The 27974-nt window shown below is 40.8% G+C and overlaps 1 protein-coding gene and 2 long non-coding RNA genes across 18 annotated transcripts in view; 1 reads left to right on the forward strand and 2 right to left on the reverse strand.

Moving 5' to 3' along the window:
* LOC311250728 overlaps positions 1-15965 on the reverse strand; it is a 54810-nt gene extending 38845 nt beyond the window's left edge. Inside the window, exon 1 of the long non-coding RNA XR_014621312.1 lies at positions 15876-15965. This is a non-coding gene — a long non-coding RNA (uncharacterized lncRNA). The remainder of the gene's footprint in view (positions 1-15875) is intronic.
* Positions 1-18032, forward strand: part of LOC311250724 (calcium-activated potassium channel subunit alpha-1a-like) — a 92802-nt gene extending 74770 nt beyond the window's left edge. For 6 of the 15 annotated variants that reach the window (XM_084342706.1, XM_084342700.1, XM_084342707.1 and 3 more), the window contains 11 exons: positions 4560-4683; positions 5047-5271; positions 5791-5983; positions 6882-6995; positions 7216-7308; positions 8286-8416; positions 9725-9919; positions 11350-11468; positions 11598-11819; positions 15008-15036; positions 15838-18032. In XM_084342706.1, the coding sequence (XP_084198832.1) occupies positions 4560-4683; positions 5047-5271; positions 5791-5983; positions 6882-6995; positions 7216-7308; positions 8286-8416; positions 9725-9919; positions 11350-11468; positions 11598-11819; positions 15008-15036; positions 15838-15989 (1597 nt within the window). In that variant the 3' untranslated portion in view covers positions 15990-18032. Of the gene's footprint in view, positions 1-4559; positions 4684-5046; positions 5272-5790; positions 5984-6881; positions 6996-7215; positions 7309-8285; positions 8417-9724; positions 9920-11349; positions 11469-11597; positions 11820-14506; positions 14563-15007; positions 15037-15837 lie in introns of all 15 variants that reach the window. The other 9 variants (XM_084342708.1, XM_084342709.1, XM_084342705.1 and 6 more) reach the window with 6 other exon arrangements.
* The window catches only part of LOC311250727, an 86418-nt gene continuing 74418 nt past the window's right edge, over positions 15975-27974 (reverse strand). For both annotated transcript variants that reach the window (XR_014621310.1, XR_014621311.1), the window contains exon 3: positions 15975-16062. This is a non-coding gene — a long non-coding RNA (uncharacterized lncRNA). The remainder of the gene's footprint in view (positions 16063-27974) is intronic.

Below are 27974 nucleotides of genomic sequence, written 5' to 3' on the forward strand. Positions count from 1 at the left end.
TTGTCGGATCCCTCTGAGCTCTTTTCAGCACGTTAGGCCACAGATGATATGTATCATCACAATGAAAGTCGAATTCAAATGCTACCTTGCTTTTATCTTGTCCCGTGAAATTAAATCGGCGCTTATTGATTTTGACTGGAGATAACACTGTTATTCAACATGAGGCCATTACGGGGATGATAATAGTAATAGTCACTGTCATTAAGTGGCATGTTATAAGGAAGCAAGGCAACAGGGAAGTCCTGTAGCCCGACGTATACAAAGTGGAATTGTTCAGTTGAAATTGAATTAAAACTGACAAGTGACTTTTGCTCCAGTTGCTAATATGGCTGCTATTCATTTGACATTTAAGAAATTAAATCCACAAATGTCTGTATTGTTTAATACTACGATGTTCAATACGGATCAGCAATTGTGCAGTGGTTATAAAAATGGCTCAGCATCAGATCTAAAAAGGAGTGTTTATTCGCATAATTTAGCGTTTTCCTTTGATCTGTGGCCTCTTGTTTTTTCAGGTGGGCGTTCGCCCTTGTTTGATTGTTTGATTTGGTTCAAAGTGGAGTCAAAGTTGAATCGCTCCAGGTGATTTCCAGACTCTTGGGTAACAAACCCAGGCTTTTCAAATGCTATAGCCATCAGCTAAATATCAGCCCACCAAAACCAATCCATCTACTTGTCATGCTAATACACTGCACAATACAGGTGGATGTGTTATTTCATCCAGCGTGTAGGCAGCAGAGAGAGGGATTCGCTGTGGTAGCCTAAGGGATATTTCATTGCAACAAGCGGAGAGAAAAAACATTTTGGTGTATACTATATCAAATGTGTTTTTACAGGACCTGCGGCCTCAAGGCCTTTGTAAATAAGTAATGATCAACAGATTGGCTGTGGGTTTTGAAGAGCAAGCCTTTGTCAGTTTGCATGATGGGGAGGATTTTCAAAGACTTCGCCTGTCCTCACTGCTTGTGCACTGTTACAGTCAGCTAGTGCAGCCATGCTGAAATAGAAAATTTGCATAATATGCATGTTTAGCTTCTACTTTATGTCTCTCTCAGCTGTCAGTTCACTCCTCCAGAAGACACCTGGCTTTATGTTTCGCGGTCATGACGTGTGAAGCCTTGTCAAACGTGTCATCTTACTACTAAAGCAGTGAATTATGCTGCTGATCATTTTGAATGTTTAGAAGTGCGCTTACAGAAGTGACACTCACAGACTCTGCTCCGCGCGATGAAACGAAACCGCTCAAAAAAGAAGAAAGCAATCAGCTGTGGATGCAGAACTGTCTCCCGTTTTCCAGATGTATCAGCAAACTAACACGTCCTGTCTGGAAGTTAGCTAAGACGACCTTACTGAAATTAACACCATTTCCACAGGCTCCTTGATGGGTCATAAGACACATCTAATTGTGGGATGTCACAACGCGTTCGGTCACATCGGGCCGCGCCGTGACATACACGTCATGTCTGCTACAGCACCGCTGAGGCAATTGGCAGTGCAGGATAGTGACAGGCCGTCATGGCTGACAGTGAGCGATAGCTATCCTGGCAGAGCTCTGCCTCACCAGTCATCTCCACAAGGACAAACTGAAGTGACAGGCGCTCCACTGAGTGAGTGGTGAAACATTCGACTTCTGATGAAATATTTACCCGAGGTGTAAAACCACTAAATGCTTTCACTCTTATTAGAAGTTGAATTTAAGACTCGAGCACAAGGCGATGATGTAGAGCACAACAAGAGTTATGGTAGAGGATTTGCATGGATAACTAGGGCTGGATTTATGGATTTGTTGATTTACAGGAGATTTATTAACATCATTTATCCAGCAAAAATGTGAAACGTTCAGCGGTTCCAGCGTCTGACGTGTGAGGAACGGCTGCTTTATTCTGTTTTATATCATTTTAAATTAAATGTGTTCGGTTTTGGACAAGTAATCTGAAGACGCCACCTTGAGCTTTCTGAACTTTCTGACATTTTATACACTATTAATAAAAAAAAACCAACTCATTCATAAAAAGTATAAGTAAGTACCTGTTAAAGTCCTTTTATGGAAAAACAGTATTTCAGTGTCTCTATTTTTCCAGCATCTTTGCTAGAAAGAAACTGGGCGATATTTTCTCTCCCTACATTTCCAAATTTCACATTTTTACATACTTTCTCTCACAGAGTTGAATCATTTTTTAATGTGCACACCCTTTGTCCTTTCAAATTACAATTGCTTTGACAGATGAGCTTCTGAGAGGTAGAAAGTGGCAGAAAAGACATTTCCTCCTCCAACTTCCTCCATTCTTGAAAGGACATCCAGGTCTTGCCTAGGGGTATATAAGCCCAAGGCGGGCTTTTTTGGCTTCGGTCTCGTGGAGCCCGAGGGATGGTAGTTTCAGCTGACACTTTCATGCATACTTAACATGTTACCTAAAGTAGCATTCTTTTAAAGTACTCACGCGGATTAAAGAGAAGCTCCTCTAACGGGGAGACGACTTGAAGTATTTAAAAGGGTTTTTTCGACAGAGACAAAAGTCTTCTGTCTGAGTTTCAGAAGATAACGTCTTCAGCTCTGATTAGACTCTGACAAAGTCCATTAGGTGTAACTGGACTTGTGCTGGGCAACACACGGCCTCTGTAGATAGAACTGTTGAAACTGTAGCTGATGGTGTTTGACCACAGTGGCTGGTTCTTCATCTAGTTTCTATGTTCTTCGTTTGTATGTGTGGGTTTCTTTCAACAGTGGTAGGTGAATTAGAAACTTTAAATCTTCTAATAATTACATATTATCATGTATTGACTTTATCATATTGTGTTAACACTGCTGTTTTTTTAATCATCTGCCTCCTCAAGCGGTTGCCAGTTTGTTTCGATCCCTAACGTGGCTAATGCTAGCTGGCTAACGTTACTGTCGCTAACACTAGCTAGCTCACATGAGGCAGTACAATTGCTGGGCAGATACTGTTGAACTCTTTTACATCTTTTCCCACAAACTTGCATGTATGGGATGTATTGTTTTATATATTTCTTTATTATTTGTCTTAAATCTTTGTGTTATAGGTGTTTTATAAGAGTTTGCATTGCATTAAATATCACATTTACGATCTAACAATATCAGAAAAGTATCTTTATTAATTATTACATTGATTTCAACTAAATGCCTGTAGGTGTTAATGTGTTTTTCTTTCTTCTGTTATGTGTGTGGGTGTTAAACCTGTTCAGCATATGCTCTTGCTCTCTTACAATGCATGCTGGGATATGCTACAGCTCCTGGCCAGTGACAGACAGATTAGAAAATGGATAGAAAGGAAATGCCGTACATTGGTTACAATAGAACTGCAGGGACTGTACCTTTAGAGAGCACAGAAGCACATTCAAGGGCTAAAAGCTGTGGAAATGTAAAAGCTTCAGATAATAGATTATATTACATGTACATTTAAATTGTGTTTTTGCATCTTTTTCTATTTTTTGTCCTTTTTCGTAACACTAGTACCTTATATTTGAATATATCTAGGAACTGTTAGGAGATCATATCATCACTCTGCCCAGAACAAGCATGTAACAACCGCAGGAACTCGTGTTAAGAGACCACTTTAGCGGTCAGTGTTGTGTAGGATGGAGCTCACCACTGCGCTCAGTGAAATTAGCTTATGTAGTTCTGATGCTCTGTTTAAACATTAATATCCTTCACTTTGAAAAGCAAATATGATTTGGCAAATTGCTGAAATATTTAAAGTCTGGTCTGTTAAAGCTTTTACCACGCCGCACACTACGTCAAAAGCTGTATGCAGTAAGGGGGCGTAATTGCATCTCCGTGCTCATGCCAGTCAACGCAGTGTGTTGCTGCCATCTCCTTCCGCCTGGCTGCCGCCGCTGATGTCACTCTGCTTGATGACATGGCAGTTTTGTTGGCATTTCTGCAGATGGCCTCTGACAGGAACGAGCAAAGAGAGAAAAAAGGGAAGAAAACTACTTTTCTTTCCAGGACAACTGATTTGTTTGGAGATTCTCGAATATTCTGACGGTCTATTGATGAGTGTTGAACAGTTTAATTCGACTAAATGATATTTTTCTTTACTAGGCATTGTTATTTTTATTTCTTTATCACAATATATTGTATTGTATTTCATGTTTGCATTCGTAACTGACTGATTTTACTCGTCTCGTCATCCCTTTGAATCTTTGAAATGTTTTAATCTTGATAAACCCATCTAAAGCGCCTTGGTTTTATTTTGGAAGTTGCTGCATTAAGCAAACTGTTGTTGGTATTAGTATTTGTGTCTGCTTATAAATTATATGTATTTTTTTACATTTATTTAACCTTTTTCTAATCAGGATAGGTCCCTTAGATGTGCAGCACAAGCGAAGTATCTAAAAACACCAGTTTAAGCACACACACCCCAACGGTTCTGTCTCCAGGTCTTTCAGAATGGATTTAAAATGATTCAATTCTCAGCATTATCATATTATAATTTTGTTTTATTAGTCCAAAGCCTAGAACGACTTCATCTAACCCACATTTACAGTGTCTGATGGTATTCTTTTATCCCCTCCCTCCCGTCTTTTTGTTTGATTAGACATGACCCGCTCCTCATCCCGGGGAACGAGCAGATTGAGAGCATGGACGAGAACATAAAGAAATACGACTCCACGGGGATGTTTCACTGGTGCCCATCCAAAGACATCGAGAAGGTCATCTTGGTGGGTTCTGCTCCTTTACTCGGCACACGTCATTTGTCCCTGACACTCTTCTCCCCGGTGACAGATGTGTCATGTCACAGAGCACCATCAGAGGTTGACAGGGCACTTAAACACTCTGTAATGAGGTGTTTGACATGTCATTTGCTATATGGGGGCCCTGTACATAGAACATTTCTTGTACTAATACATATGCCATTTTTCAAATTACTTTCATAGTCTATTGCAGTCATGAACTGCGTGATATATTTTACTGGTTGAGAAGGTGCCTGAAAGAAGAAAAAGCATTAATGTTTGCCAGAAAAGGCAGTTTGTGTCATAAACATCATTATTTTAAAAATCCTTTGTTCTTTATTCTCTTCTCAGACCCGGAGCGAGGCAGCCATGACGGTTCTGAGCGGCCACGTGGTCGTGTGCATATTCGGAGACGTGAAATCGGCGTTGATCGGTCTCCGAAACTTTGTCATGCCTCTGAGGGCGAGCAACTTTCACTACCATGAGCTGAAGCACATTGTGTTTGTCGGCTCCCTCGAGTATCTGAAGCGGGAGTGGGAGACCCTTCATAATTTTCCAAAGGTCTCCATTTTACCCGTGAGTACAATGAAATTTCAGATAATCGTGCACAGTAACAGGTCTGACAAAATAAACAACCGCGTCTCCTGAAAACTGCTTTTATATCACTTATGCACATGCCACATGTGTAAATCGCAATTTTGCTATTTTTGTGAATTGAGTATTTTCACACATGAATTAAAATTTTTATGTGAAAATAAAATAATCTCAGAATTTACACGTGAAAACTAAACAGTGAAATTTGCTTCTTCACAAGTGTATCCACATTTGTATACGTTTTCACATGCAATCAGCAATTTTCGCATGTGAACCTAAATTCCAACACGTGAAAATAAAATCATGTCACATGTGAACTGGACCTTTTCACATGGGAAAGTTGTGAGTGATCCAGGCAGCAATGAAGTTTCCTCCAGAACGTATTTGTACTTCAGTACTGAAATAAAGTGTTTTGTTGAAGGCAGGGCCGACATAAGGTTTAAAAGTCTTGTACTTTTATAGGTGAGATAACAAATTCTCTCCTTCACCTTCCTCTCAAAGGGCACACCGTTGAGTCGGGCAGATCTGAGGGCTGTCAACATCAACCTCTGCGACATGTGTGTCATCCTGTCAGCCAATCAGAACAATATTGACGATGCATCACTGCAGGACAAAGAATGCATCTTGGCGTCACTCAACATCAAATCCATGCTGTTTGATGACAGCATCGGGGTCTTGCAGGCTAATTCCCAAGGTAAGGAGCGCCCTATCATAGTTCACTGCACCGCCTGGGAGGGACAGGGCCCTGGCACAGAGAATATCCCTCACTGGGTGCTGCCTGGCTGACCTGGTGTCACTGCGTTTGACAGTAAACCCTACTGACTATTCCTCAGGTTACTGTAACAACTGGTTTCTTCACAAACCTAATTGGTGGCAACAAGCACAGCCTTACCTGCGTTACACATATTTGTATTTTTTTTCAGCGTATGTGAAGAAAAACACATAATGTGTATAATTTATGAATATTGCATGTCGCAGCTTTCAAAGCTTGAGATGGCCTTCAATAATGGTCATTCTTTGGCATTGAGAGAAATGCTTTTAGAAACCTTTTGACCTGAGGAGAGGTGAGGGGGGGGGGAGGCGGGAAGAAATCGCTGCCAATTTCATTATTGCTCTAATACATGTATGACCTCGCATTTGCCTTAGTCAGCAGTAAGTGATGGATGTCAAAACACAGCCTATGTATAATACATACGGCATCACTGATTTAATGTGCTTACTTGTCAGTCTGAGGAAAGCAAGGAATGTCAAGTCAATTTGAATTCAATCTTGCGTCACTTATTTTCTATTTCGTGGCTCCATATACTGTACATGTTGTTTTGTGCGTGCGTGTGTGTGTGTGTGTGTGTAAAAGGTTTCCATCTCCATGCACACACATTATGAGGGAAACAAAATGAGCAGCATGTCACATCTATTATATATGGACTAATATTGGACCTTGTCAAGAATACGGTAACATCGCACTCAGCAAATTTATGCTTTTCCTCGTGGCGGGGAGTGGATGAAATAGCCCCACAACCACTGATGAAGTACTGAATATTGCATTAACAGATGTGCTTTATGTTTCATGTTATGTGTTTGTGTCCATTTAGGCTTCACACCACCAGGGATGGATAGATCCTCTCCAGAAAACAGCCCCGTCCATGGATTAGTAAGGCAGACTTCTGTCACCACTGGAGCAAATATTCCCATCATAACAGAACTAGGTACGCTTCCTGCTGCATATTTATGTCACTTGATTGATACGCTAGCTGTAGTGTTGCATGTTTTTTTCCAGTTAAGTAGTTGTTAACAGATCTGAAAACACAATTTCTGCAATTAGCAGCTGTCACCACTTGATTAACCGTACTAAAAGTGGAGTATTTATGTTTATTTTGTCCCTTGTTGACATGCTCCAGTAACTGTTTTTCCTCAACACTTGTCTAGCGCCATTAGCAAAGCCAGGCAAAAAACTGCCTGTGATTTCATTCAGTCAGGATAAAAGCAGTGGGACCAGCATACAAATGATAACTGAGCTGGGTAAGAAGTGCCTCTGTCCTGTACTGCAGTGTTGTAACTGCCGCTGCCTCCATATCAGCTTCCTTTTGATTTCTCTCGCTGCACAAGAGGCTCAGTCCATTCCCATGGCATCACTTTGAGCACATTTTACCCTTGGTTCTGGTTGAAATTGCCTGTCTTGTTTTGGCCCCTTATCTCAAAGCAAAATTTTTCCCTTTTATTTTTCTAAGAATTACAAGGCCTTTGATCCCTCAGAAGTCCTTGTGGCTGTTTTCATAGCATCTTCTGTCGGATCACATTCTCTGGCCCGTGCCCGTCTTTCATCTCAGCCCCGTCGATATGACTGACATTTATTTCTGTCCTCACAGAAGTTGCGGTTCTCGAACTAAATTTTTACATCATTACTTTCTTCCAGCTACTGCATGTGTTTTTGTGCTCAAAGACCTCTTCAAAGAAGGTTCTGGGGCAATGAGATACTTTCATTTGTTTTGACATGCGAGTACAAGTAATTGGAAGCTCTGTCTTGGATTTGCAAGACAAACAATGGCATATTGGTGTTACTGATATTGACTTTAGGAGGACTTTGACTCGAGGCCTGGAGCTTTGACAATATGCATGGTGTCATGAGTGTGTGTGCATGAATGGCCTGGATATGGAATGTGGCAGAGGCAAGTTGGCCACGAGGCCGAACACAAATACCAGACATGGTTTCATTTCAGCCTCTTAAAAGAAACGTCAATTTCGGCAAAATTTGGAAAGAGGAAATTAAAAGAATTTGTCAAACCTTACACGAATTTCTAATACAATCCATATCTGCAGCTACTGACTGTTGTTCCCTACCACTGTTCTTCTGTGTCCTCCTCTTCACATGAATCGAGTCTTTGCCTGATGTATGCTTGAACACACAATCCATGCTTTTTAAATCACAAAAAGAAACATGAAATCTTTGTAGATTGTAGTGCAGAAAATGGAAGTAATTAACATGTTTATCCCCGTAGTGAACGACTCAAACGTGCAGTTCTTGGACCAAGATGACGATGACGACCCAGACACAGAGTTATACCTCACTCAGCCTTTTGCCTGTGGGACGGCCTTCGCAGTCAGTGTGCTGGATTCCTTAATGAGTGCTGTAAGTCCGATTTCATTTAGCTTACCGATAATAGAGTGCTGTAGGGTATCGTATTTTTGTACGCTAACCCCGAAGTTAGCATTGCTTTGGTTCCCTCAACAAGCTGTAAACAAACTACATTGCAGTCGCACGACTTCAGTGTCACCACCACTAAGCGTTTTACTACACAATTAACATGTTTTTAATAAACTGATCAATCTACACATTGTAAAGTTAGAGTCAGGATAGTTTGCAACTGAAGTCGGCCTGTAAAGACAGACTGGTGAGTAGATCTCCATGATCGGCGTGATGATGTTTAATGTCCCTGACAACTTCTGTAGTCTCATTTAGCCACTCGTTAGCAACCACCGTTTTTAAGACATGTAAGCACTTTATTAGGATTCAATTGTGCAATAAGTAAGAATTGGCCAGCTGTCTAATTCATATTCTGCTAGTTAGTGGTGCATCTAGCGGTCCGAGCTGGGAGCTCAGAGCATAGGCATTTAACCCACTGAAAAAAACCCTTGAGACGAGGGAACTGGAAGTGCAAACATGCTAACTGATTTCCTGGTTGTAGGACTCATTACTATAGCCTTTATAGTAGCTTATGCCAGAGATTTTTGTGCAGTGACACATACAATCTGTCAGCGGTCGGAAAACTTGTGTTTTGATACGAGGGCCGGTAACAGAATACCTCTATCCCCTCCAAAAATTTAAACGCTCTCTGCTCACATTAAAAAACAATACATGACAAGACTGGAACTTGTACTGCGCATGATGGCTTCACTTGTCTGCCTTTCAGTTTGAGTGAGGTTAGAACAAAGCTGCCTTCAAGTGCGCTCCAGTCTAGACAAAGGTAATGCTACCTAATGGACAGCCCTCATCCATCATTTTAGTCAATAGTGCTGTCAGCAGCCAAGGGAGATGTCACGGTGCTGTACAAGCAGAGGGAGACGAGAGACTGCGGTACAAAGAGAAGGGGCAGATATTTGGCCTTCTCAGAATCAACAAAGAGGTAACTTGTTGGGATTAAAAAGAGTACAACGCCACTGGGTGAAAGTGTATCTGCGGGCTTAATGTGAATTGAAGGTTTTTTGCATAATTGTCTTCTGTTAAACTGTGAGAAATGCCCAGATAGCATGACTGTGTCTCTCTCCGATGGCACTGAGGGTAACCTGCAGAATTTGGACTCTCCTGTCTTTTCACTCAACATGCAAAGCAATGTGGGGCAGGGTTAGATAGCGCCATTCGACCTGGCTGGCACTTTGAGTTGTGACTTTGCTGGCATTTGCTTAAGGATTTACCCCCTCCCTACCTTCATTCCTTCAGACATACTTCAATGATAATATCCTCACCTTGATCCGGACGCTGGTAACAGGCGGGGCCACGCCGGAGCTGGAGGGGCTGCTGGCAGAGGAGAATGCGTTACGGGGCGGCTACAGCACGCCACAAACGCTGGCGAACAGGGACAGGTGTCGCGTGGCACAGCTGGCCTTGTACGACGGGCCCTTTGCTGACCTTGGGGTAAGTGACTGATCTTGTCACCCAAGGGCTAAGCACATCTCTGTCTGCTTGTGTTGTGGAAGCTGGCATTAGCGGAAGGATCCAGACTAACAGGGACGGCTGATTCAGAGTTGAGATAAGTAACAGGGACTGTGTGTCCAAAAATAAATGAGTGCTGTGACAATGAAATGCAGAGTTTTAATCAAATCCAGTCATCCTTAAATAAGACCCAGCAATATTACATTTCATATTCATACATTCATACAGTATCAGATGTCAGCCATGTAGTTTATGGACTGCAGAGTGTCAGTTGCAGATGATAGTAGCCCGTAATGATGTTTGAAATAAATGTAATATGAATAAAATCCATATAGACATAGGTAATATAATTAAAATCCACATAGACATATTGAATATAATATAGCTGATTTAAGTGATTGCATGTCAGTGAATTTTCATTTTAAGCACTATTATATGTTGAGTTTCCAACACTCACACTTCAGCTCTGTAGTTCATCATAAGAAATAGCCCAACTTTAATCAATGTAGTAGGCCTTTTGTACAGCAAAGATCTTAGGCTCAGTCTCAGTCTCACCAGAAAGTAGTACAGCCAAGTTTATCTGTGCGACTTTGAAAAAATACCTAGCGTTGCCAGAATATGCTAGAAAGCCTTTCCCCCCTAGTACGCTGCTCTTAGGATTGTACATGTAAAAGAGAAATTTTCATCGTTAAAGTTTGAGATGGTAAGGTGCGATGAATCAGATCTCTTCAATACGTGTGGTATCGGGAGAAAACCAAAGCATAGTGTTCTCTTCAGATTGTCTTGACTTATATACTATGAACTAACAACAGGACAAAAGATGCAGACCTCATGACAAGGCTGACTTCATGAGTCACACATTCAGGTGATGATCATGTATACCCCAGAACAATGGCCCTTTAATGTTATGTAAGGCAGCTGACTCTCATCTGACTTCCTCACAATTTAGGCTTAGAGAGTCAAAGAGGACATCTCCCAATCAATACATTGATTACTAAATCTAAGTTCAATTCCCACTTTCCCCCCTTTTGGCACAAAATGTCAACATCATTAAATCAGACAGAGTTACTGAAGAGGTAAACAAAAGCTTAGAGTTACTTTTCGGCTATCATCTTGTGTAAATGGTAACGTTAGTTCGGAAGTCGTTGATGCTAACATTAGCTGTTGCATGGTAGGAATAGGGTGATCAAATAAGTGTTTTGCCTTATAGATGGCCTGATGTCCCTCCGGGTTTTCCCTCTTCATTGTCTCTTCGGTTTCTGATCAGACAGAAAGTGGTGAAATAATAACGATTTCCTACTTTTATACGACTTTCAACCTAGAGTAAAGCATTTTGACATTATTCTTTTGACAAAAACATTTGACCTTATCACTTTTAGTGTGAGCATGTTTTTTGTGTCACTGTCTTGCAGGATGGTGGTTGTTATGGTGACCTATTTTGTAAAGCCCTGAAAACGTACAACATGTTGTGCTTTGGCATCTATCGGTTACGAGACGCACATCTCAACTCTCAAAGCCAATGTACCAAACGGTGAGTACAGACCTCATGTGTCCTTGCATTGAGATGCTCAAAAAATAAGCCACAAAAAGGCTTTAAAAAGTCACCCTTGCCTGCACTAAATTTAGAACTGGCCTCCCATCTGTTCCCTCTCTCCTCTAGGTATGTCATAACCAATCCGCCGTATGCGTTTGAGCTGGTGCCCTCAGACCTGATATTCTGCCTGATGCAGTTTGACCACAACGCCGGCCAGTCTCGAACCAGCTTCTCCCACTCTTCACATTCGTCCCATTCCTCGAGCAAAAAAAGCTCCTCCGTCCACTCTATCCCAACCACCAACCGCACCAACCGCAACAAAAGCAGGGACTCACGAGACAAACAAAAGTATGTGCCCCTCTAAAGCTCTCTGACTGTCTTTGTCCGTGAACAGTGCCTGCCAAAAGTTGCTGTGCGTCCTGTGTGTCCTTTTGCAGGGTCCAAAGACTGTAACATGTCTGGATGTCAATGTGCGTTTGTTTGTCTGAATGTGTATGTTTGTTTATTGTATGTCTTAGTTTGCATTCAGTGTGGTTTGCCCCTTTACCACCGCAGGGCAAAGCAGGCTACCACAAAGGGCTTCTGTCTTTCCTCGGGGCCGCCATACAGTGAGCACTTTATTGACGTTTCTTTCCAACCATTGGTTGTTACTCTGATTCAGAAAATTTCCATTCTTGTACATTTTTTATGCCAAGAACTACAGGAAACTTTGATCACAGTTGTAAGTTATTCCTCCATTCTTGAGTAGCAGGGTTATTAATTCATTTCTAATAACATTTTTTGCGTCTATATGTAACACAGTCTTTCTTGATTTTCACAGTCCACAAAAGGCCCTTTTTTGTTTTAGAAACCCACCCAAAAGCCCTGTGTAGTTAAAGCAAGATATCTTAATCAACCGATAACATTTTGTTGATTTTAAGCTTTGAGACATACACACTTGTAAACAAGGGCTATGTTTCTTCAACTGAGATCAATTTAGTGTCTAGTGTTGGGCCCTTAACGCAAAAGACCCTGAGTTTTACTCATACTTGTTTTGTTAACTCTCACCTCTGTGATAAAAAGTCATGAGGTCTCTCCTACTTATAGAATTTCAAGTTTTGCTTTGTTGAAACTTGTTCTTCTTTTCTTTAAATCAAAGCTGAATCTTATTGTACTTGAACTGCACTTTATATGTCTTAAAAGTTCATATTGTGTCTATGAAATACTGAACTCCATGTCCTCTTAATGCCTTTTGATTTCCATCAACATTCAAATGCTATACTTAAATGTTATTTGCCACCATGAACTATCAATTATGTCAAGATAAGTGCAAGTTGAAGATGTTACAGTCATCAATAAAGTTGCACCACCATTATAATAACATTGTCTTCAAATGTGAATGTCACAGTTAAGTGTTATTTCATATTTGTTAAACTTTTTTCAAGCCATTTTAGTCAGTGTTTGGCTACTGAACAACAAGCTTATTCTTCACAAAGTGTCAGTGTTTAATGAAGGTAATGGTCCGAAGAAGCAAACAGGATTGCATCATCAGCGAAAAGGCAGCGATCCAGTCCTGAAGTCATCAAATCGCACCATCAATACTCCTCAGCTACATCTGTAGAATATTTTCTGCAAGCTCCATTGACGTCTTCAGTATTCTCGCAAGAGTTTGTCTCCTTCAGAGACCTTCAAATCACCTACTTCAAACAGGGGAACCACAATCCACCAGACCGTAGACACTGTCCCAAAGTGCCACATGACAGTGAAGATGCGCATTCAGAGCATTCAGAATCTTCTGTAATGAGCAAGGTTAATAACGTTGCCTCCTCACAAGATTTAATTTGGGTTTGTGAGTTCCTCAAAGTTTCCTTCCACAGCTCAACAAGAGCTTGAGTTGAGTCAAGCTGCGAACAGTCGGTTACCCAAATTCCTCCCACATCCATGTTTTTGGACCTGCAACTATAGAAGCTACAGTCCTCCTAGCCTCGTAATGTTTGTCTGTTAACTCAGAAATTCACTGAGCCAACCAAGCCTGAAAAGCCTCCTTTACCATTGGCGTTCAATGGCAGGTTCTGCAACAGGCTGGATGCTTTGGACGAGGCCTCCAACCACCCTCTGGATGTAGGAAAACATTTCTCCGGTCTGACTTTGTGGAAAGTAAGCAAGATGTTTCCAATTCACCATCGCCTCTCTTCACCTGGTCATCTAAGACATACATTAGCTGACCAAACAAAGTCAATGATTGATCTTTGGTCTAAGGTGTTCTGGAGACAATGACAGCCCAATAGGCAAACATGTTTTGTTTTGACTAGCATAGAAGTCCAATAACAAAGCACTACCCAGGTTATGATCAGGCAGGCAGATCTTTCTAATAACCCCACTCCAGTTTTCCAACCTCAGCTGTCAAGTCCTCGAGAAAAAGAAAAAATTGAGTCTTCACGTGGCACCCTATATAGTAGCCAAACCAGAGACTCCAAGGCAGCTGGAACTTGCAATCTGATGTTTGCTGTACAGACATAAACACAAATAAAAGATACAATGGTAAAAATGGACTGCGTTTATAAGGCACTGTATAAACAGCCAACGGGAGCAATTTGGGGTTCTGTATCCCGCTCAAGTACACTTCAACATGTTGACTGTAGGGGTCGGGGATGAAATCACCTACCTTCTGATTAGGCTCGGCCACAGCCAACCCAACAAGCCTCAATATTTGCAGAACGTCGTTGAGTATCACCGATCCCACTGGGAGCCACTAATCCTGGACAACTCCAGAAAAGGAGAGAACCCAACCACTATCTATGGTTGGATGTGATGAATTTAAATCGCTGCAACTCATTCAAGACAGGATGTAGGTTTGCCAAAAATCATGGCCACTGTGTGTTAGTAAGCGTTATTGTCTGTCAGTTACAAGTATCTAACTGTGTTTCATCATTAACACATTGTGAGGATTTTGCAGAATTGATGCAGGTATGAATTCTCCAAGCATTTTCTGAAATATTTTTGCAATGGGCGAAAATTCACATTCAAATATTCTTTAATTGTTCATTCAAAAAAAGAATGAGCACATGTTACGTTTTCCCAGCTGCTGAATGAATACTACGAGCATTCTATGGTTAGTAATCGGAAACATTTACATTGTACAGAAATTACTTTTGTTCTATATTAAGTGGCTGAGCCCTCTTGTTTGTTTTTTTTTATTATATAACATATTTGGTATGTTAACTGCATGCTGCTCATTGGGTTTTGAATGACATCTGAAACATGGACATCATCCTTCCAGCTGCATAAGGCATGGATACAATATGGCTGCTTTACACATGCTACAGATGCACAGTAACGGCACCTAAAAGATTTTCTGACATGATACATGTTCTGTTTTTCTTTAGCTTCTGTTAAGTTGTTGGTCGCACCCTACTGTTTAACCTACTCTACATCCATATGTAATGAGAGCATCTGCTGTTTTTATACCTTCTGATCATCATGCTGTGCACTCTCTGTTATTAATGGTCATATTCCCATTTAGCTTACATTTAGTGTACTACTTTCTTTTTCCAAAGTGCAACAAGGATGAATAGAGTGGGCCAAGGTATGGAAGTGAATGATTATGCATGATGTTAAATAATGCATTGAACACGGTCGTGTCCTTGCTGACATTTTGCCCTCTGAATGAAAGCCAAGTAGTTTAGTGTTTCCAAATGGCTGCATCAGGACCGCATGGTTATGACCTATGCAGTACATCTTACTGTAGGTTTGACCGTAGAATGTGTGACTTAATGGCTTGATGCCACTTCACTTTACTCTGCAGCGAGTGATGTTTGATGTTTTATTATTGGCAACATGTATCTGCTGGCATTTATTTTAATGTACTGTAGAACCACAGCCTTAAGTCATGTTGATGAAAATGCATGACCATGGACATTGCCAACTGGATGAATCACCACCAGCGATATATTATGCCAGACTATCTATTTTCCCTCCTATAAGAAAAGAGAGTTGCATCAAGCCAAAAGCCTGAAGCCCCTCGAAGAGATTAAAACTTGTGAAGTTAAAAGTATTAACTTGTAATTTGGTACAGTGGAAACAGATTTTGTTTGACTGGTGATCTGCATGTCTGCTGACCCAACAAACAGCATGCTTCAAAAAACATGAGATGAGTGACATTACAGAGGTGAAAAGGGACACTGAGGTGATACTTACCTTCCATTAAAAAAAACACATCTTGGAGCATATTTTTATCATGTCAGAATTTCTTTCTACAAATCCAAACGATTGTTTCTTTTAAAATGTCCTCCCAAATGTTCTGTGTGTGCACTGAAAACACTGAAAGCTGTAGCATTAACTGTTTCCTGTCCCTCTTTGTCTCTGTATGATTTTGGCTCCTTCTCAGAAAAGACATGGTTTACAGATGAGCCAGAGAATACCCACCTGAGGACCATACAGATCAAGCCTGTGAATACTCTCGCCGTCAACCAAGTCAGTCAGTATAAATCCACGAGCAGCTTGATTCCTCCCATCAGAGAAGCAGAGGACGAGTGCTGAGTGGCGACACCTGAACGCTTTGGACTCCCAGAGGACTCATCGTCGAGGTGTCACACTCGGGATTTCTTCTCACCTGCGGACACAAATCATCAATTGACGTTAGAAGAGAAGAACCATACTGCTTTTCCTCATCAACTCTGCAGCTATAGCTTATTGTACAAGCCGATTTAGAATCACTCATGAAGACAATCATAGTCAAATGTTAGTTTGCGCAGCTAATCTGTAGTGGTGACCAGACTCCATGACTTTTTTTTTGCTCCGTTTTGGGGAATGAGGGTCACTCGAAGAAGAGGATTATTATGATAACTGGATCAAGTTTCGCAATTGTAAAAGTTGCCTTTTTAGCTGTTGATGAACAACTACTACTACTACTGCATTTACTTCACCCAGTGTTGCAGATTTACTCTGTACAGTATGTTAAAAAATGTGTATTTTACATCCAGCTGCGATCCCACCACAATGGCATTGTAAGTGACTGACTCTCAGTGATTCCTTTGCCATTTGGAGCTAATTCACAACATTTGTGACAGTTAAGACGGCCAGTGTCCATGTGTAAATGGCATTTGGCTCCAGCCTTATCTCTATCCAATTATATTTGTCTTATCTTTGCCTTTTTGAGTTGTTTGTTATCAATGTTTTCATGTCGCTGTTTGGTTGCAATGTCCAAAAACCCCAGAAATCTTATTGAGTAAAGCTTTTTTTAAGTGTCTGCAAAGTTTCTCCAGGGGTAAAACGTTAGGAATATTTTTTTTTTTCTTTTCTTTTTTTTTATTGTCGTAAGCCAAATATGATAGAGCTGTTTTGTTAACAATAACCAAAAATCTTGCACAGTTTCAAATTAAATGACGCCATATAGAGCAAAGCCAATGCCGTATGATACGTCTGTAGGGAATGAGTGAATGTAAAAGCCACATATCGCATAAAGTGGGCTTCTTTGGGTCCTCCTTTGGCTGTAAGCACTGCCTGACTCAGGATTGTCTTGGAGGCCATAAAGCGCTTGTACTGTATGTACTCCATGACCAATCTTAATGCCATAATCAAATACATTCATGCTTTTATTTGAAGATACTGGAGAAACAGCTCTATCATAAGAAGTGTTTTTTGGCTATTTTTATGTTCTGTGATCAATATCATACCTGATGTATTCATAAAACAAACGTCTAATGACGCAGAGATCATTTGTTTCCGTTTGAACGAGCCAAAAGTGGTTATTAATCCTGTCTTATTCAAATAATACAACAAAGCTATATTGGCACTGTTGTCACTTTACATCAGAATCAATGAAGGGGAAAGAAGAGGTGGGAAAAAAACTACACAAGCAATCTATAAAATCCACAGAGGGTGTGTCACAGTCTAGTTGAGGATTCATGTTGCATATGAAAAGAGAGGTTGTGACATTTTTACTGGCACGGAGAACATCCAAACCGTCCGTCCCTCAGTGCCGGTGATGTGCCAGGCAGTGCTAAAGCCAACGGAGGACTCCAGAAGACCCACTATTGCGAAAAGAGGCTTCGAGTTGAAACTGGATTTAAACAAATTTTTAATTTTGCTGTGAGACTGAGAAATGTTGCTTTCCTCTTTGCTTTCCATCTGAGACCATTGTTTTGAATCTTTAACGAGGCTGTTGTTCCCTGGAGATAACTAGAAGTGTAGTAAATAATTTGAAGTCTTAAAAACAATTTTTTAAATTAGCAGAGGCTGATAGCAATTCATTTTTATGTACTCTCAAAGAAATCTGTAAATGCTTAATGTAAGATATTTCTTTCTAGTGTGTTCTTGTTTGACAGATATTCTTGTTTTACAGTACCTGTGGGGTTGAGAGACACTCGGCATTGCAGTCTAGTTTGTATTATTTTGTGATTTTTTTTTGTTTAGCACATTCACTTGTGGACACAATGACCGTGCTAAGTTGATATTTCTGACTATGTCATATTACCCAATAATAAATACAGTTTATTGTCTTGTACAAATAGGCTTGTACATAAATTGTACATGATTTCATTTTGTATTTTCACAAATTAAAAGCTGATGTATGGTGTTCTACATTGCGTCGTGGCTTTTATTTTTTCAGACTTTGCTAGGAAGTACATGAATGGCTTGGACGTGTGGTTCAGCGAAGAGAAAACATCACTACACAGCAGCTCTAGGCCACATTTTACACGTCTGTCTATCAAAGAGCGACTATATATAAAGTATTCTGCAGTGATGATGACATAAGGTGCTTTCTGATTGCCAGACTGATCATGTGACACCTCGGTACACCCTCTGGATAATGACTGATAAAAGCACTCTCCACACTTCACGTTCTCACCTTGGGGATGGAGAGGGCCCATCATGTCGCTTGTTAATGATTTTACACCACATGGCACTGTGGGAGACTGTCAGCATGCCAATAATATTTACAGACTAACACCTCGCACAGAGACCGCTGATTTCCCTGATACTCCTGCCAGCGGCAGTGTCACCTTCTTAGTAAACAAACACATGTAACCATCACACCAATATACACTAATTACTGTATATATCAACTATAAGGAAATGTGTATTCATTTAGGGGTTTTAAATAAAGTACTATAAATGTGCGGTGTAAGATTATGTTTAATTAAGCTTAATTATGAACCAATATCACGTGAAAGCTCATAACAGGAACAGTTATTCACTGATTTAAGAAATGAGAGAGAAGCAAAGATTCAGCCAGCTAAAACGATGGCTAGCATGTTAAGCAAGCAAAATAAGTAAACAAATCGACAGAAAACAGCTATAATTGAGGAATATGTGCAGAAAATGCTTCAGTAAGGGCTAAAACAAGCCATTTAATATTTGTTAGGTCAGAAACTGAACAAAAGGCCGGATGTGAAAATACAGTTAAACTGTAACTGCTGTAGAACTGAAACAACTGCTGTCGACAGAATACCGTTTTATTGTTGACAATGTAAAAGCCATTAGAGGGCTTTTAACAGTGTTTTAAAGGCCCTGTCAGTCTGCTGACGTGTCAGAGATCGCTGAATGACGTTTCACAGAGCGGCAGCAGTGTATATCATGAAGACTTAACATCAGAGCGACCTCTTGTTGCAGCTGTTATGTCATTCTCTATTCAGACTTAAATTAGGGAAGTGAAGCTTGATTAAAATGGAGCAATATGAGATATAGTTTTATGATATCAGAGTCCAGTAATTAAAATGTATCTTGGCTAATGTCGAGCTCTGAAACCTGCAGTTGTCTGCAGTAACTACATGTAGCAACCGCTCACGCTGTGCTGTGCCCCCCACACACACACACACACACACACACACACATACAAACACACACATCCACGGTTCCCTCTAGTCTGAACACAACTCTTGTCCAGCTGCACAGGCTTGGCTGGTGATAATAGTTTCCATGACAATGCAGCACTCCAAGTGCATCAATGCCAGCCTGGATAAACAGTGATCCTTTACCAAAACAAGGGGGTCATTACGGCAGCTTGTCAAATCAATGTTGAGAGTGTCCTCGCTGATTAAGGCGTCCCCTCTCAGTCCTGACACAGTGTCAATACTGGCTGGCCTGTGGCGGCACACTCCCATGATTGGACTGAAATGCCTATCAGTCAGGCAGCTGAGCTGGACTAATGATTCCCTGTGCTGCCTATTAGAGTGACATGACAATTTAATCCTGTGGGCCAGGCAAGGAAAAAGTGACCTTGGTGCTTTATATTGAGGCTGAGGTAAATTGACAAGAGCAGATAAATCTTTACCTTGGGCTATTAACAGAATTAAAGAACAACAACAAAGGCAGACGCTCCTCTTTCTTTTGTTTAGTTTTTCTGTTTGCCTTTCCAAACACCGCTTTACAGAAAATCCTTTAAATTTTAAAGTATTCTGGCAAAAAAACAACCATAAGTTATGACATGCATCATTAATACATATGTATTTTTATCATATCCACTCCTCACTGGTACGATCGATCAGATGCTAAGAACAACAAAGAGTCAAATAAAAGCCATGGGTTGAATTCTTCTCCGCTTTGCTGTCAAGCTGGAATATTGAAAGTGGATATTGCTTGAAGCTCAAGGTTTTTCAGATGTTCAAAGCCATTCCAGCATGGCCCCGGGGCAAGGTATATTGCCTTGGACATCTATCTTAAGGCTATGAGAACATTGTCTACATGGTTGGAAAAAGGCCATGTGTTTACACAGATGTTTCAAGCTTTTAGCACACAGATCTTCCTGTACCGAGCTGCACCACCATCTTTTGTGCCACAGGCCATATACATTTTGCATTAGTTTACCCTTTGATACAGAAATGAAGGAGGGCAGGAGAGCTTGTAGACTCGCACGCAGCGTGGAAAAGAAAAAGTGAGGATTCTCAGCGCTGCTGCTTGAATATTTCTCTGAATCTGATTTAAATCCAGAAAAAAACTTTGCTGTTCACATTTCCATCACTACGGCTTCATTTGGTTCTGTTTTTTAATAGTTGCTGCCTCTCAAAGGAAAAGAAAACAAATGGCAAAAGATAAGAATTTCATGCCCGTTGTGAGGACAGATTGCCGGCACTGGGAGGCAATTTGCCCGTGAGGCGCAGTTGCCGCACTGACCCTTTATGTTCCCTGTAAAGGTCAACATTTCCCTTTCTTTTGTTTCACTCCATGCATGCATAAATCAAAGCTCTCGGCTATTTTCATCTTTGAAGTGGGAAATACCACCCATCAAAAACAAAATATAACCTGTATAACAACAGAATGCCGCTACTTTGATAAAATACCATCTGTTGCTCTTGTTAGGAGCAAATGTTTCGATAAAAATGCAAAATGTTAAACACATTTTTGTCGGTTGTTGGAAGAAATAAATGCTCGCGGTAAAGGTAATTTTGTTCAGCATCAGTAATCAGTGTTTTGTGCTTTGCTAAATTGTAATCTTGCACATTAAAAACAGCCTCTCGTTTGCTTCCGTGCAAAAGAAATTAGCGGTAACAAACAGCAAACAGATGGCACTATCCCATAACATCACTTCTGAGCCCAAGTTGTAAACATGATTTACAATTTGCAAGATATTATTTACTGTGATTCATGTTTCTGTCAGTTCCACACTGGAGGTTAATAGAAATGCCAGCATGCTCGCTGATTTACTTAGTAAAATTTTCATCCCAAGGTTCAGGTTCAGAAGATTGGAGTCAGAGAGAGTTACAGGATTCATGCATTATGCAGAAGAAGCTGACACGACCTTCAGCCATCACAGTCTTCTCTATATATCACACTGGGCTTGACCCTCCCAAGGCCAGAAGGAGCATTTGATATATTTAACCACTACTGCCATTAAATTACTCACATTCTTTAAGAGCTGGAGACATTTTATGTAGCTCGCAACACCGAGGCAATATCATTTTGATTAAAAGTGGTTTCACACGTTGTATTTGCCTTTTACCGCAGGTGATGCTTCGGCAATAAGTAAGGCATTCATAAGTCAAAAGCAAACTAAATCAACACATAAATCTCCTGCATGGCCCTTCTGATTTTTATGCCTCACATTATGGCCTCGCCATATGTCGGCCATATGTAGAAATAAAGAAGGAAATCTGCTCCTGCTGTTTGATACCCAACACATCATAAAATGATAGGAAATAAAGTGCTGTTTTAGAGGGTGAGGTCCATTTTAATATAATTGGCTTTAGAATTATTTATGACATTAATTGCCACATTATCGACTGGCTGTCAGCTCCTTGGGCTCGCAGTCCATTCTTCTTCACAAAGAGCGCCAGCTCAGCCTAAAGTAGACTGACAAGCTAATTATACCATCTTCCCTCTCAATGATAAATGTCGCTAATGTGAATCTGGCCCAGAAATAAGACTCCTTAGTCACCTCGACCGCAGAAGTCTCCCCACTCCAGCCAGGATCTTTAGATAGGGACGCTTCACTCCGCTTCATTTCCTCCTGAATCAAGTTAGCTTAAAGCCCCAAATTGTAAAATTGCTCTTGTTAGGTCATGTGTATTATCTATTGAACACTCACACACACCTTTTTTTTATATTTAAGGTGCCAGTATGCTTCATAAGAACGACCCAAAGCCCTCTAATTGACGGAGCTGTGTCTGACTTTCCTCTAACTTTCTGAAAGCGTTATTTCCTGCATGGCCAGACCCTCATCTGTCTTGCAAGTATATCTAAACCACTAATGCACACTCGTTAATAAACTCCGTTCTTTACATGGTTTGTAGTATCTGATTTTGTCAAGTGTTATGTGGTGAGCGCAAGCAAACATCACAAACATCCTCCGTCACTCCACTCCTCCAACTGCTTCATATGAATTCCCCTTTTAATGATGCTGTTTACATATTCCGACTTCACTTAGGATGCCTCCTGACAACAATGAGAGCTGACACATACCAAACTTGGTATGTCCCAGAGCCATCTTCAATGGCCGGGCCGCTGTCATCTCCACCTACATCAGTGGCAGTGTCTCAATGGTAGTGCGACACATGTCAGAAACTTTTAAACGTCTGCTCTTTTCGGCAGAGCGCTCCCGCAGCCCAAAGATGGCATTTTATGTGTATTAATGTACGTATGAATACTGGCCATGCCGTGTTTGCTGCAATATTGGCTTAGTGTCAAGTATGAAGCTTGTACTTTATTATGATTGTGAGGCTCGGCTGAACCCTCCGGATCGATAAACTCAAATATTCTTGACACATGGGCTTTTTATCTTTTTTTATTATCTGATAAATTCCCGATAATTAATGACATAATTACTCCGCAGCTCAGTCAGGCAGCTATCAGCGAAATAAAAATTCAGCCGCGCGCTCGGATGTTTGAGGGAAAAGCCATCTCTGGTGATTGCACACGCCTCGCGCAGCCAGACACACATCCGAACTTTGACCTTCTTTGATCAGCAGTTTTGGCAAGGCAATCCATCATGGTGCTCTTACTGTCAGAAGAGGTGCCTGGCTGCAGCTGTGTGTCACTGGCTAAGAGGGGCTGCTTAAAGGCAATCATGTCAACCTCCACGCGACTGCTCAGACTCCCAGATTGAAGGAGGACTTGACAGGGCCAGAAGAGTCAGCTGAAGACACTGGAGGGCTGTGTCTGATTGCTCCGTGGCCACAAAGTGACGGCTGATTTTATCCGCAGTGAACAACCGACTGAATAAACTCAAAAATGGTGGAGATTCAACAAACGAATACCCGACCTTTGTGCAAAACCGCGATGGAGTCATACAGTATGAGTAAGGATTGTGCTCTGTTTGAACTAAAATTCTGTTTTTAATTGAAAATCGCTTTAAACTACATAAATCACATTTCCATTCATGACAAAAATCCATTACCAGTGATCTAAAGCTGCTCTGTTTAACATTACAAAAAGACAGGATATGAACAATTTTTCAAGTCTGACCTTCAAAATATGTTTCTGCCTTCAGGACATTGTCTAGACAGACAGATTGAATACTCTTTAAACAGACCGCTGGCTGACGACGGTGTGCTGCTGAGCCATGACTTTAACATAAACTTTGCAATTAGAAGAAATGTGCAATTATTTTTAGGCGAGGTTTCAGGGTGAGCTGACCTGACACAAACACGCCAAGAACAACAAACCCAGGGGGAGTAAAATATATTTACAAGCTCAGGAGAAAATGGGGGATGAGGGCAGAAAATTACATGGTTGTATAGCGCTGATGTGTACATTATTTGGAGAAAAAAAAAAAACCAGGGTTCATGTGCATAAAGACCTCCAGGGCAGCCGGTTAGGTCGACGCCTTGAACAAAATACCACGTGTCAGATAGAGGAGAATGTAGATACATCGTGCTGTAAATAAGGCGAGCTGTTAGTGATACACCAGCTCCACTGCCAATGATTTCCTGATAGCGTATTCCCCGTCACCGACTGCGAGAGCATTAATGGCAAAAAAAAACGGGCCTGACTTTCAGACAAAGAAGCTGAGTGACGGCTTGCTGACTGCAGCTCCGAGTGTGCAATAACATGATGTGAAAGGACATTGTCAGGAGCCGAGGAGACGAGCCCAGATTGTACATAGTGACAGAAAACAGAGATGAGGACAGAGATACTGGTGCCATATTAGTGGCCGGCATATTCAAACACCACCCTTGAGTCTAAGCAAACTTGACATCACCTCCAATGGCTTCAAAGTGTTCGCCCCGCTCCACCACCACCACCTGCCCCCACCTCTCTCTCTGTCTGCAGCCAGCTTTCCCCTCTGATGTGTCTCCAGACTCTTGCTCTCTCTCTTATGTAGAGAGTTACCAGCAGGCCTGTTCTGTCAGGACGGGAGGATAGGGGCGCCGCGGCCCGCGGATACCCTCAGTCAATCTACATTTGGTCACCGCGCCGGGAAGTGTGCTCATTTTTTCCGATATCTGAGCTACTTGAGGTGATCCGAACACTGAAGTGTGAGGAGCTGTCACCTTGCATAAAGCTCTGCGCCAGCGGACGATGTGTGGCTCCTGATATGCTAAGAGGAAGGGGGGGAGATCGCTCCAACCTGATAGGCTGCGGGGGACACCGGGGACCCTATAAGAGAGGCGGGGGAATGTATTCCGCTCTGTCCGCCTGGGGACTAGAGGTCGGCGGGAAAGGAGGCAGCTCATCACCAGGACCCCCTGCAGACTCTGGACAAATTTATGCTGTTATGGGGCCAAACATGGGGGACATGTATCAAAATATCAACAGAGCGGAGCGCCAACTATCAACACATCATTTAGATGAGAAAAAGAGCACTGTTGAATCCTACATGAGATAATTATTTACTTGTTAAAGGAGCATTATGTAGTTTTGGGGAAGAAGAGAAACATCTTCATTAACTGATTATGTTAATACTTAAACAAACTAAATAAACAAACTGACCTTAAAGGACAACACAATTTCATACTTTTTCACATTGTTTATACGTGGCGGACCCTGCCACCCTTCTAGCTTCAAACAGTGTTCTGGGGACCTTATCTTCTTGATTATTCAGTTATAGAACAATAAATATGTCTGAGTTTGTATTATTTCCTCATTAATATTATAAATGTTGAAATTCAGAGTTTAAACTTCTTCTCCAAGGCTGACTGGAGCTGCTTGTTTGAGTGTTTTCACTGGAAGGTGTGCTGTAAGCCGGCCCAGTGGCAGTGGCCGACACCGCTGTTTGCACTCTACAGGCCATTAACAGTTCACCCCACCTTCTCCAGCAGGGCAGCAGCTGGGGGAAAAAGAAGCATGCAGCAGCAGCAGCAGCGGTGCAGGATCACACGGGCACAAAAAAGAAAAAAATATATACATGTCTAGAGGCAGGGAGGCTAGAGTACGCCCCGAGTAAAGTTGGCAGCTGTGCGGCTGTGTGTGATAAAGTGCAGCTCGCCGTAAATACACTCTGGGGCTCCCTGCACAGCTGGCGACCGTAGGTTACAGTTCTGAAAGATGGAGTGCAGGAAAGGGATAGTGGGAGGAAGAGACGGATGAGAGAAACGCAGAGCTTGCATCTACACATCATCTGTCTGAGGTGGAGAGGGGGATCAGGGCCACGGTTATGAGAACAAGGAAGAGGAGAAGGGTAAGACGGTGTTATCCTGTCAGTGTGAGACAGGAGAGGAACACACTCACCTGATATTCATGGGCATCTGTCGACAATTAAGGAGGCATTAGCATGGAAGCAATTTTGGCACTGTAGTGTATGTTGGTACAGGAAAGCAAATAGAAACACTGCTCATCTTTTGTGCACGTTGCAATCTTGCGTTTTAATAACAAACCCTGTACCAGTCAAGTACTGTACTTAAGTACAATTAAAAGGTACTTGTTCGTTACTTAAGTATTTCTGTTTTCTACTACTTCATAGTTCCACTCTTTGACATTTTGGAGACAAATGTTGAAAGTTTTCCTCCACTACATTTATTTGATATTATCTTTAGTTAACAGTTACTTTTCAGATTGTAGCTTCATCAAAGTAGCTCATTTTTAAATTAATTCATTTTATTGAGTATCAGATCTGATAATCAATAGGCCCATAGTATACAGTATATACTGTACATGTAAATATATGTATCATTTATTTTTACTTTTACTACTCAAGTACTATTCATATTGGTGACTTTTACATTTACCAAAGTAAAATTTTAACACTATATCTTTACTTTTACTCAGATCCGTCCTTTCTTTTATTTTTACACGATAAACTTATTGCAGGTCGAGCACATGTATTATTCATAGGGAAGAAACAATAAAGGTATTTAAACAATATCAAAAACAATGTAAGGAAGACAAAATCACAGTCACTTTAATGAACATTTTTATACCGCAATCTATTTTTTAGGCTTTCAGGGTCATTTGGAGCGACACAAAGAATGTGACACTTGGTGCTGAGGCTAGCTATTGGCTAACAATCAACAAGGGTTAAAGATCTATTACTAACGCAATAACACTTAAGTAGAGCGAGAATGATTAGCTTATTCACTGTATCCATTAGTCGATTGAAAGAAAATTAAATGGCAACTGTTTTGATAGCTAATTAATCATTTTAGTCATTTTTCAGCATAAAATGTTGAATAATCATTTGCTTCGTAATGTAAAGAATTGCTGCTATTCTTTGTCATTTATGATATAAATGAAGATATTTGGACAATTTGAAGACGTCACTTTGGGTTTTGGGATTTGTGATGAGCATTTTTCAAATTCAAACTGACATTTAATAGACTAAATGATTAATCAATTCATCCTGAAAATTATTGGCAGGTAATTGATAATGAAAATAATAATTAGTTGCACACCTACACTTGATTTCGCTAAAATGCTGACAATGATTTCATTTTATTTGGCATATTTTATTCTACACAATAATAAATATCAGTATTCAGCCACAGTTTAAAAGTGTTTGCTATAAATTAGTTTCTGATCAGTTGAAATATGCTATTTATCCATAAAACTGTTTTAACAATAACAAAAGTCCATAGTTTGACATATTTGATAAACTGTAATTTAATGGTGACCAGTGTTTACACACAGTAAGAGATGTCAAGGCAAGATAAAATGCAAAGTTAAACTTACTAACATTTAGACATAACTAGGGCATGTTATACTTAATGAAATGTTCCTGTGGCCTGCTCAATATTTATATACAGTACATATTTCATCACAGATTACACAAAACAACCAATATGAGTGGACTGAAGTATTAGTTTGGACGATAAATCATTCATTTCCACTGTTGTTTCTGCTGATATCCTCCCGCTCCCAGAGGAAACATGGAGGCACAGCTGATAAAGTTATGCAGACATTTATTTTTCACTTCCAGTGATTTAGCGTGACTGTGCTTGTCACCATGATTTAGAGGAGGATGCAGTCTGCATTCTGTTTATTGTGACCAAACAAGTGCAGCGCCTGCACGCTTTCAACTTCAGGGTTATTGATTAAAGTTTTAAATGGTTGCCGTATTACCCAGGGACTTCTGGGAGATTAATTTGCGTCAACGTTCATCTGTAATTCATTAGGCATCGAGACAGCTCAACCACAAGGACTCTGTCTTCAGAGAAAAGGCCATTTTTCACAGCGGAAGGCAAGCTAGATGCTCAAAACAGTTACATACAACAGATTTCATGTTGTAAAGAGGATTCAGCACAAACGTGAGGATGATTTTAAGTTTTTTAATGACTTTTTATGGGATAAAAAGTTGAACAAAATCTGATCTTGTTACTATACCAGCATTAAAGTCAAGATAAACTTCTAAATATTCACAAATGTAAATCATTTTTGTATATTAATTGTTGTGTCACTCACAAATTCCTGCAAAGAATTATCACCCAATTACAATTCTTTATGGCTTTTCCACTCTTTTAGCTCATTGTTTTGGTTTGACAGCACCAAACAGCACACAGACAAAGCTAGCAGCTACCTGGTGAGCACAGTCAAACGTCTAGCAGCTCAAGACTTTGAGTGGACATTAGACTTGCATGTGTCTTCTTAATGGCAGTTGGCAAAAAAAAACTTACAAATCCATTACTGCCACCCACTGGACTGGAGCAGCAAAAA

The sequence above is a fragment of the Pagrus pagrus genome (genome assembly GCF_965226575.1).
Source record: "Pagrus pagrus genome assembly, chromosome: 21".
In the NCBI taxonomy this organism is placed as follows: Eukaryota; Metazoa; Chordata; class Actinopteri; order Spariformes; family Sparidae; genus Pagrus; species Pagrus pagrus.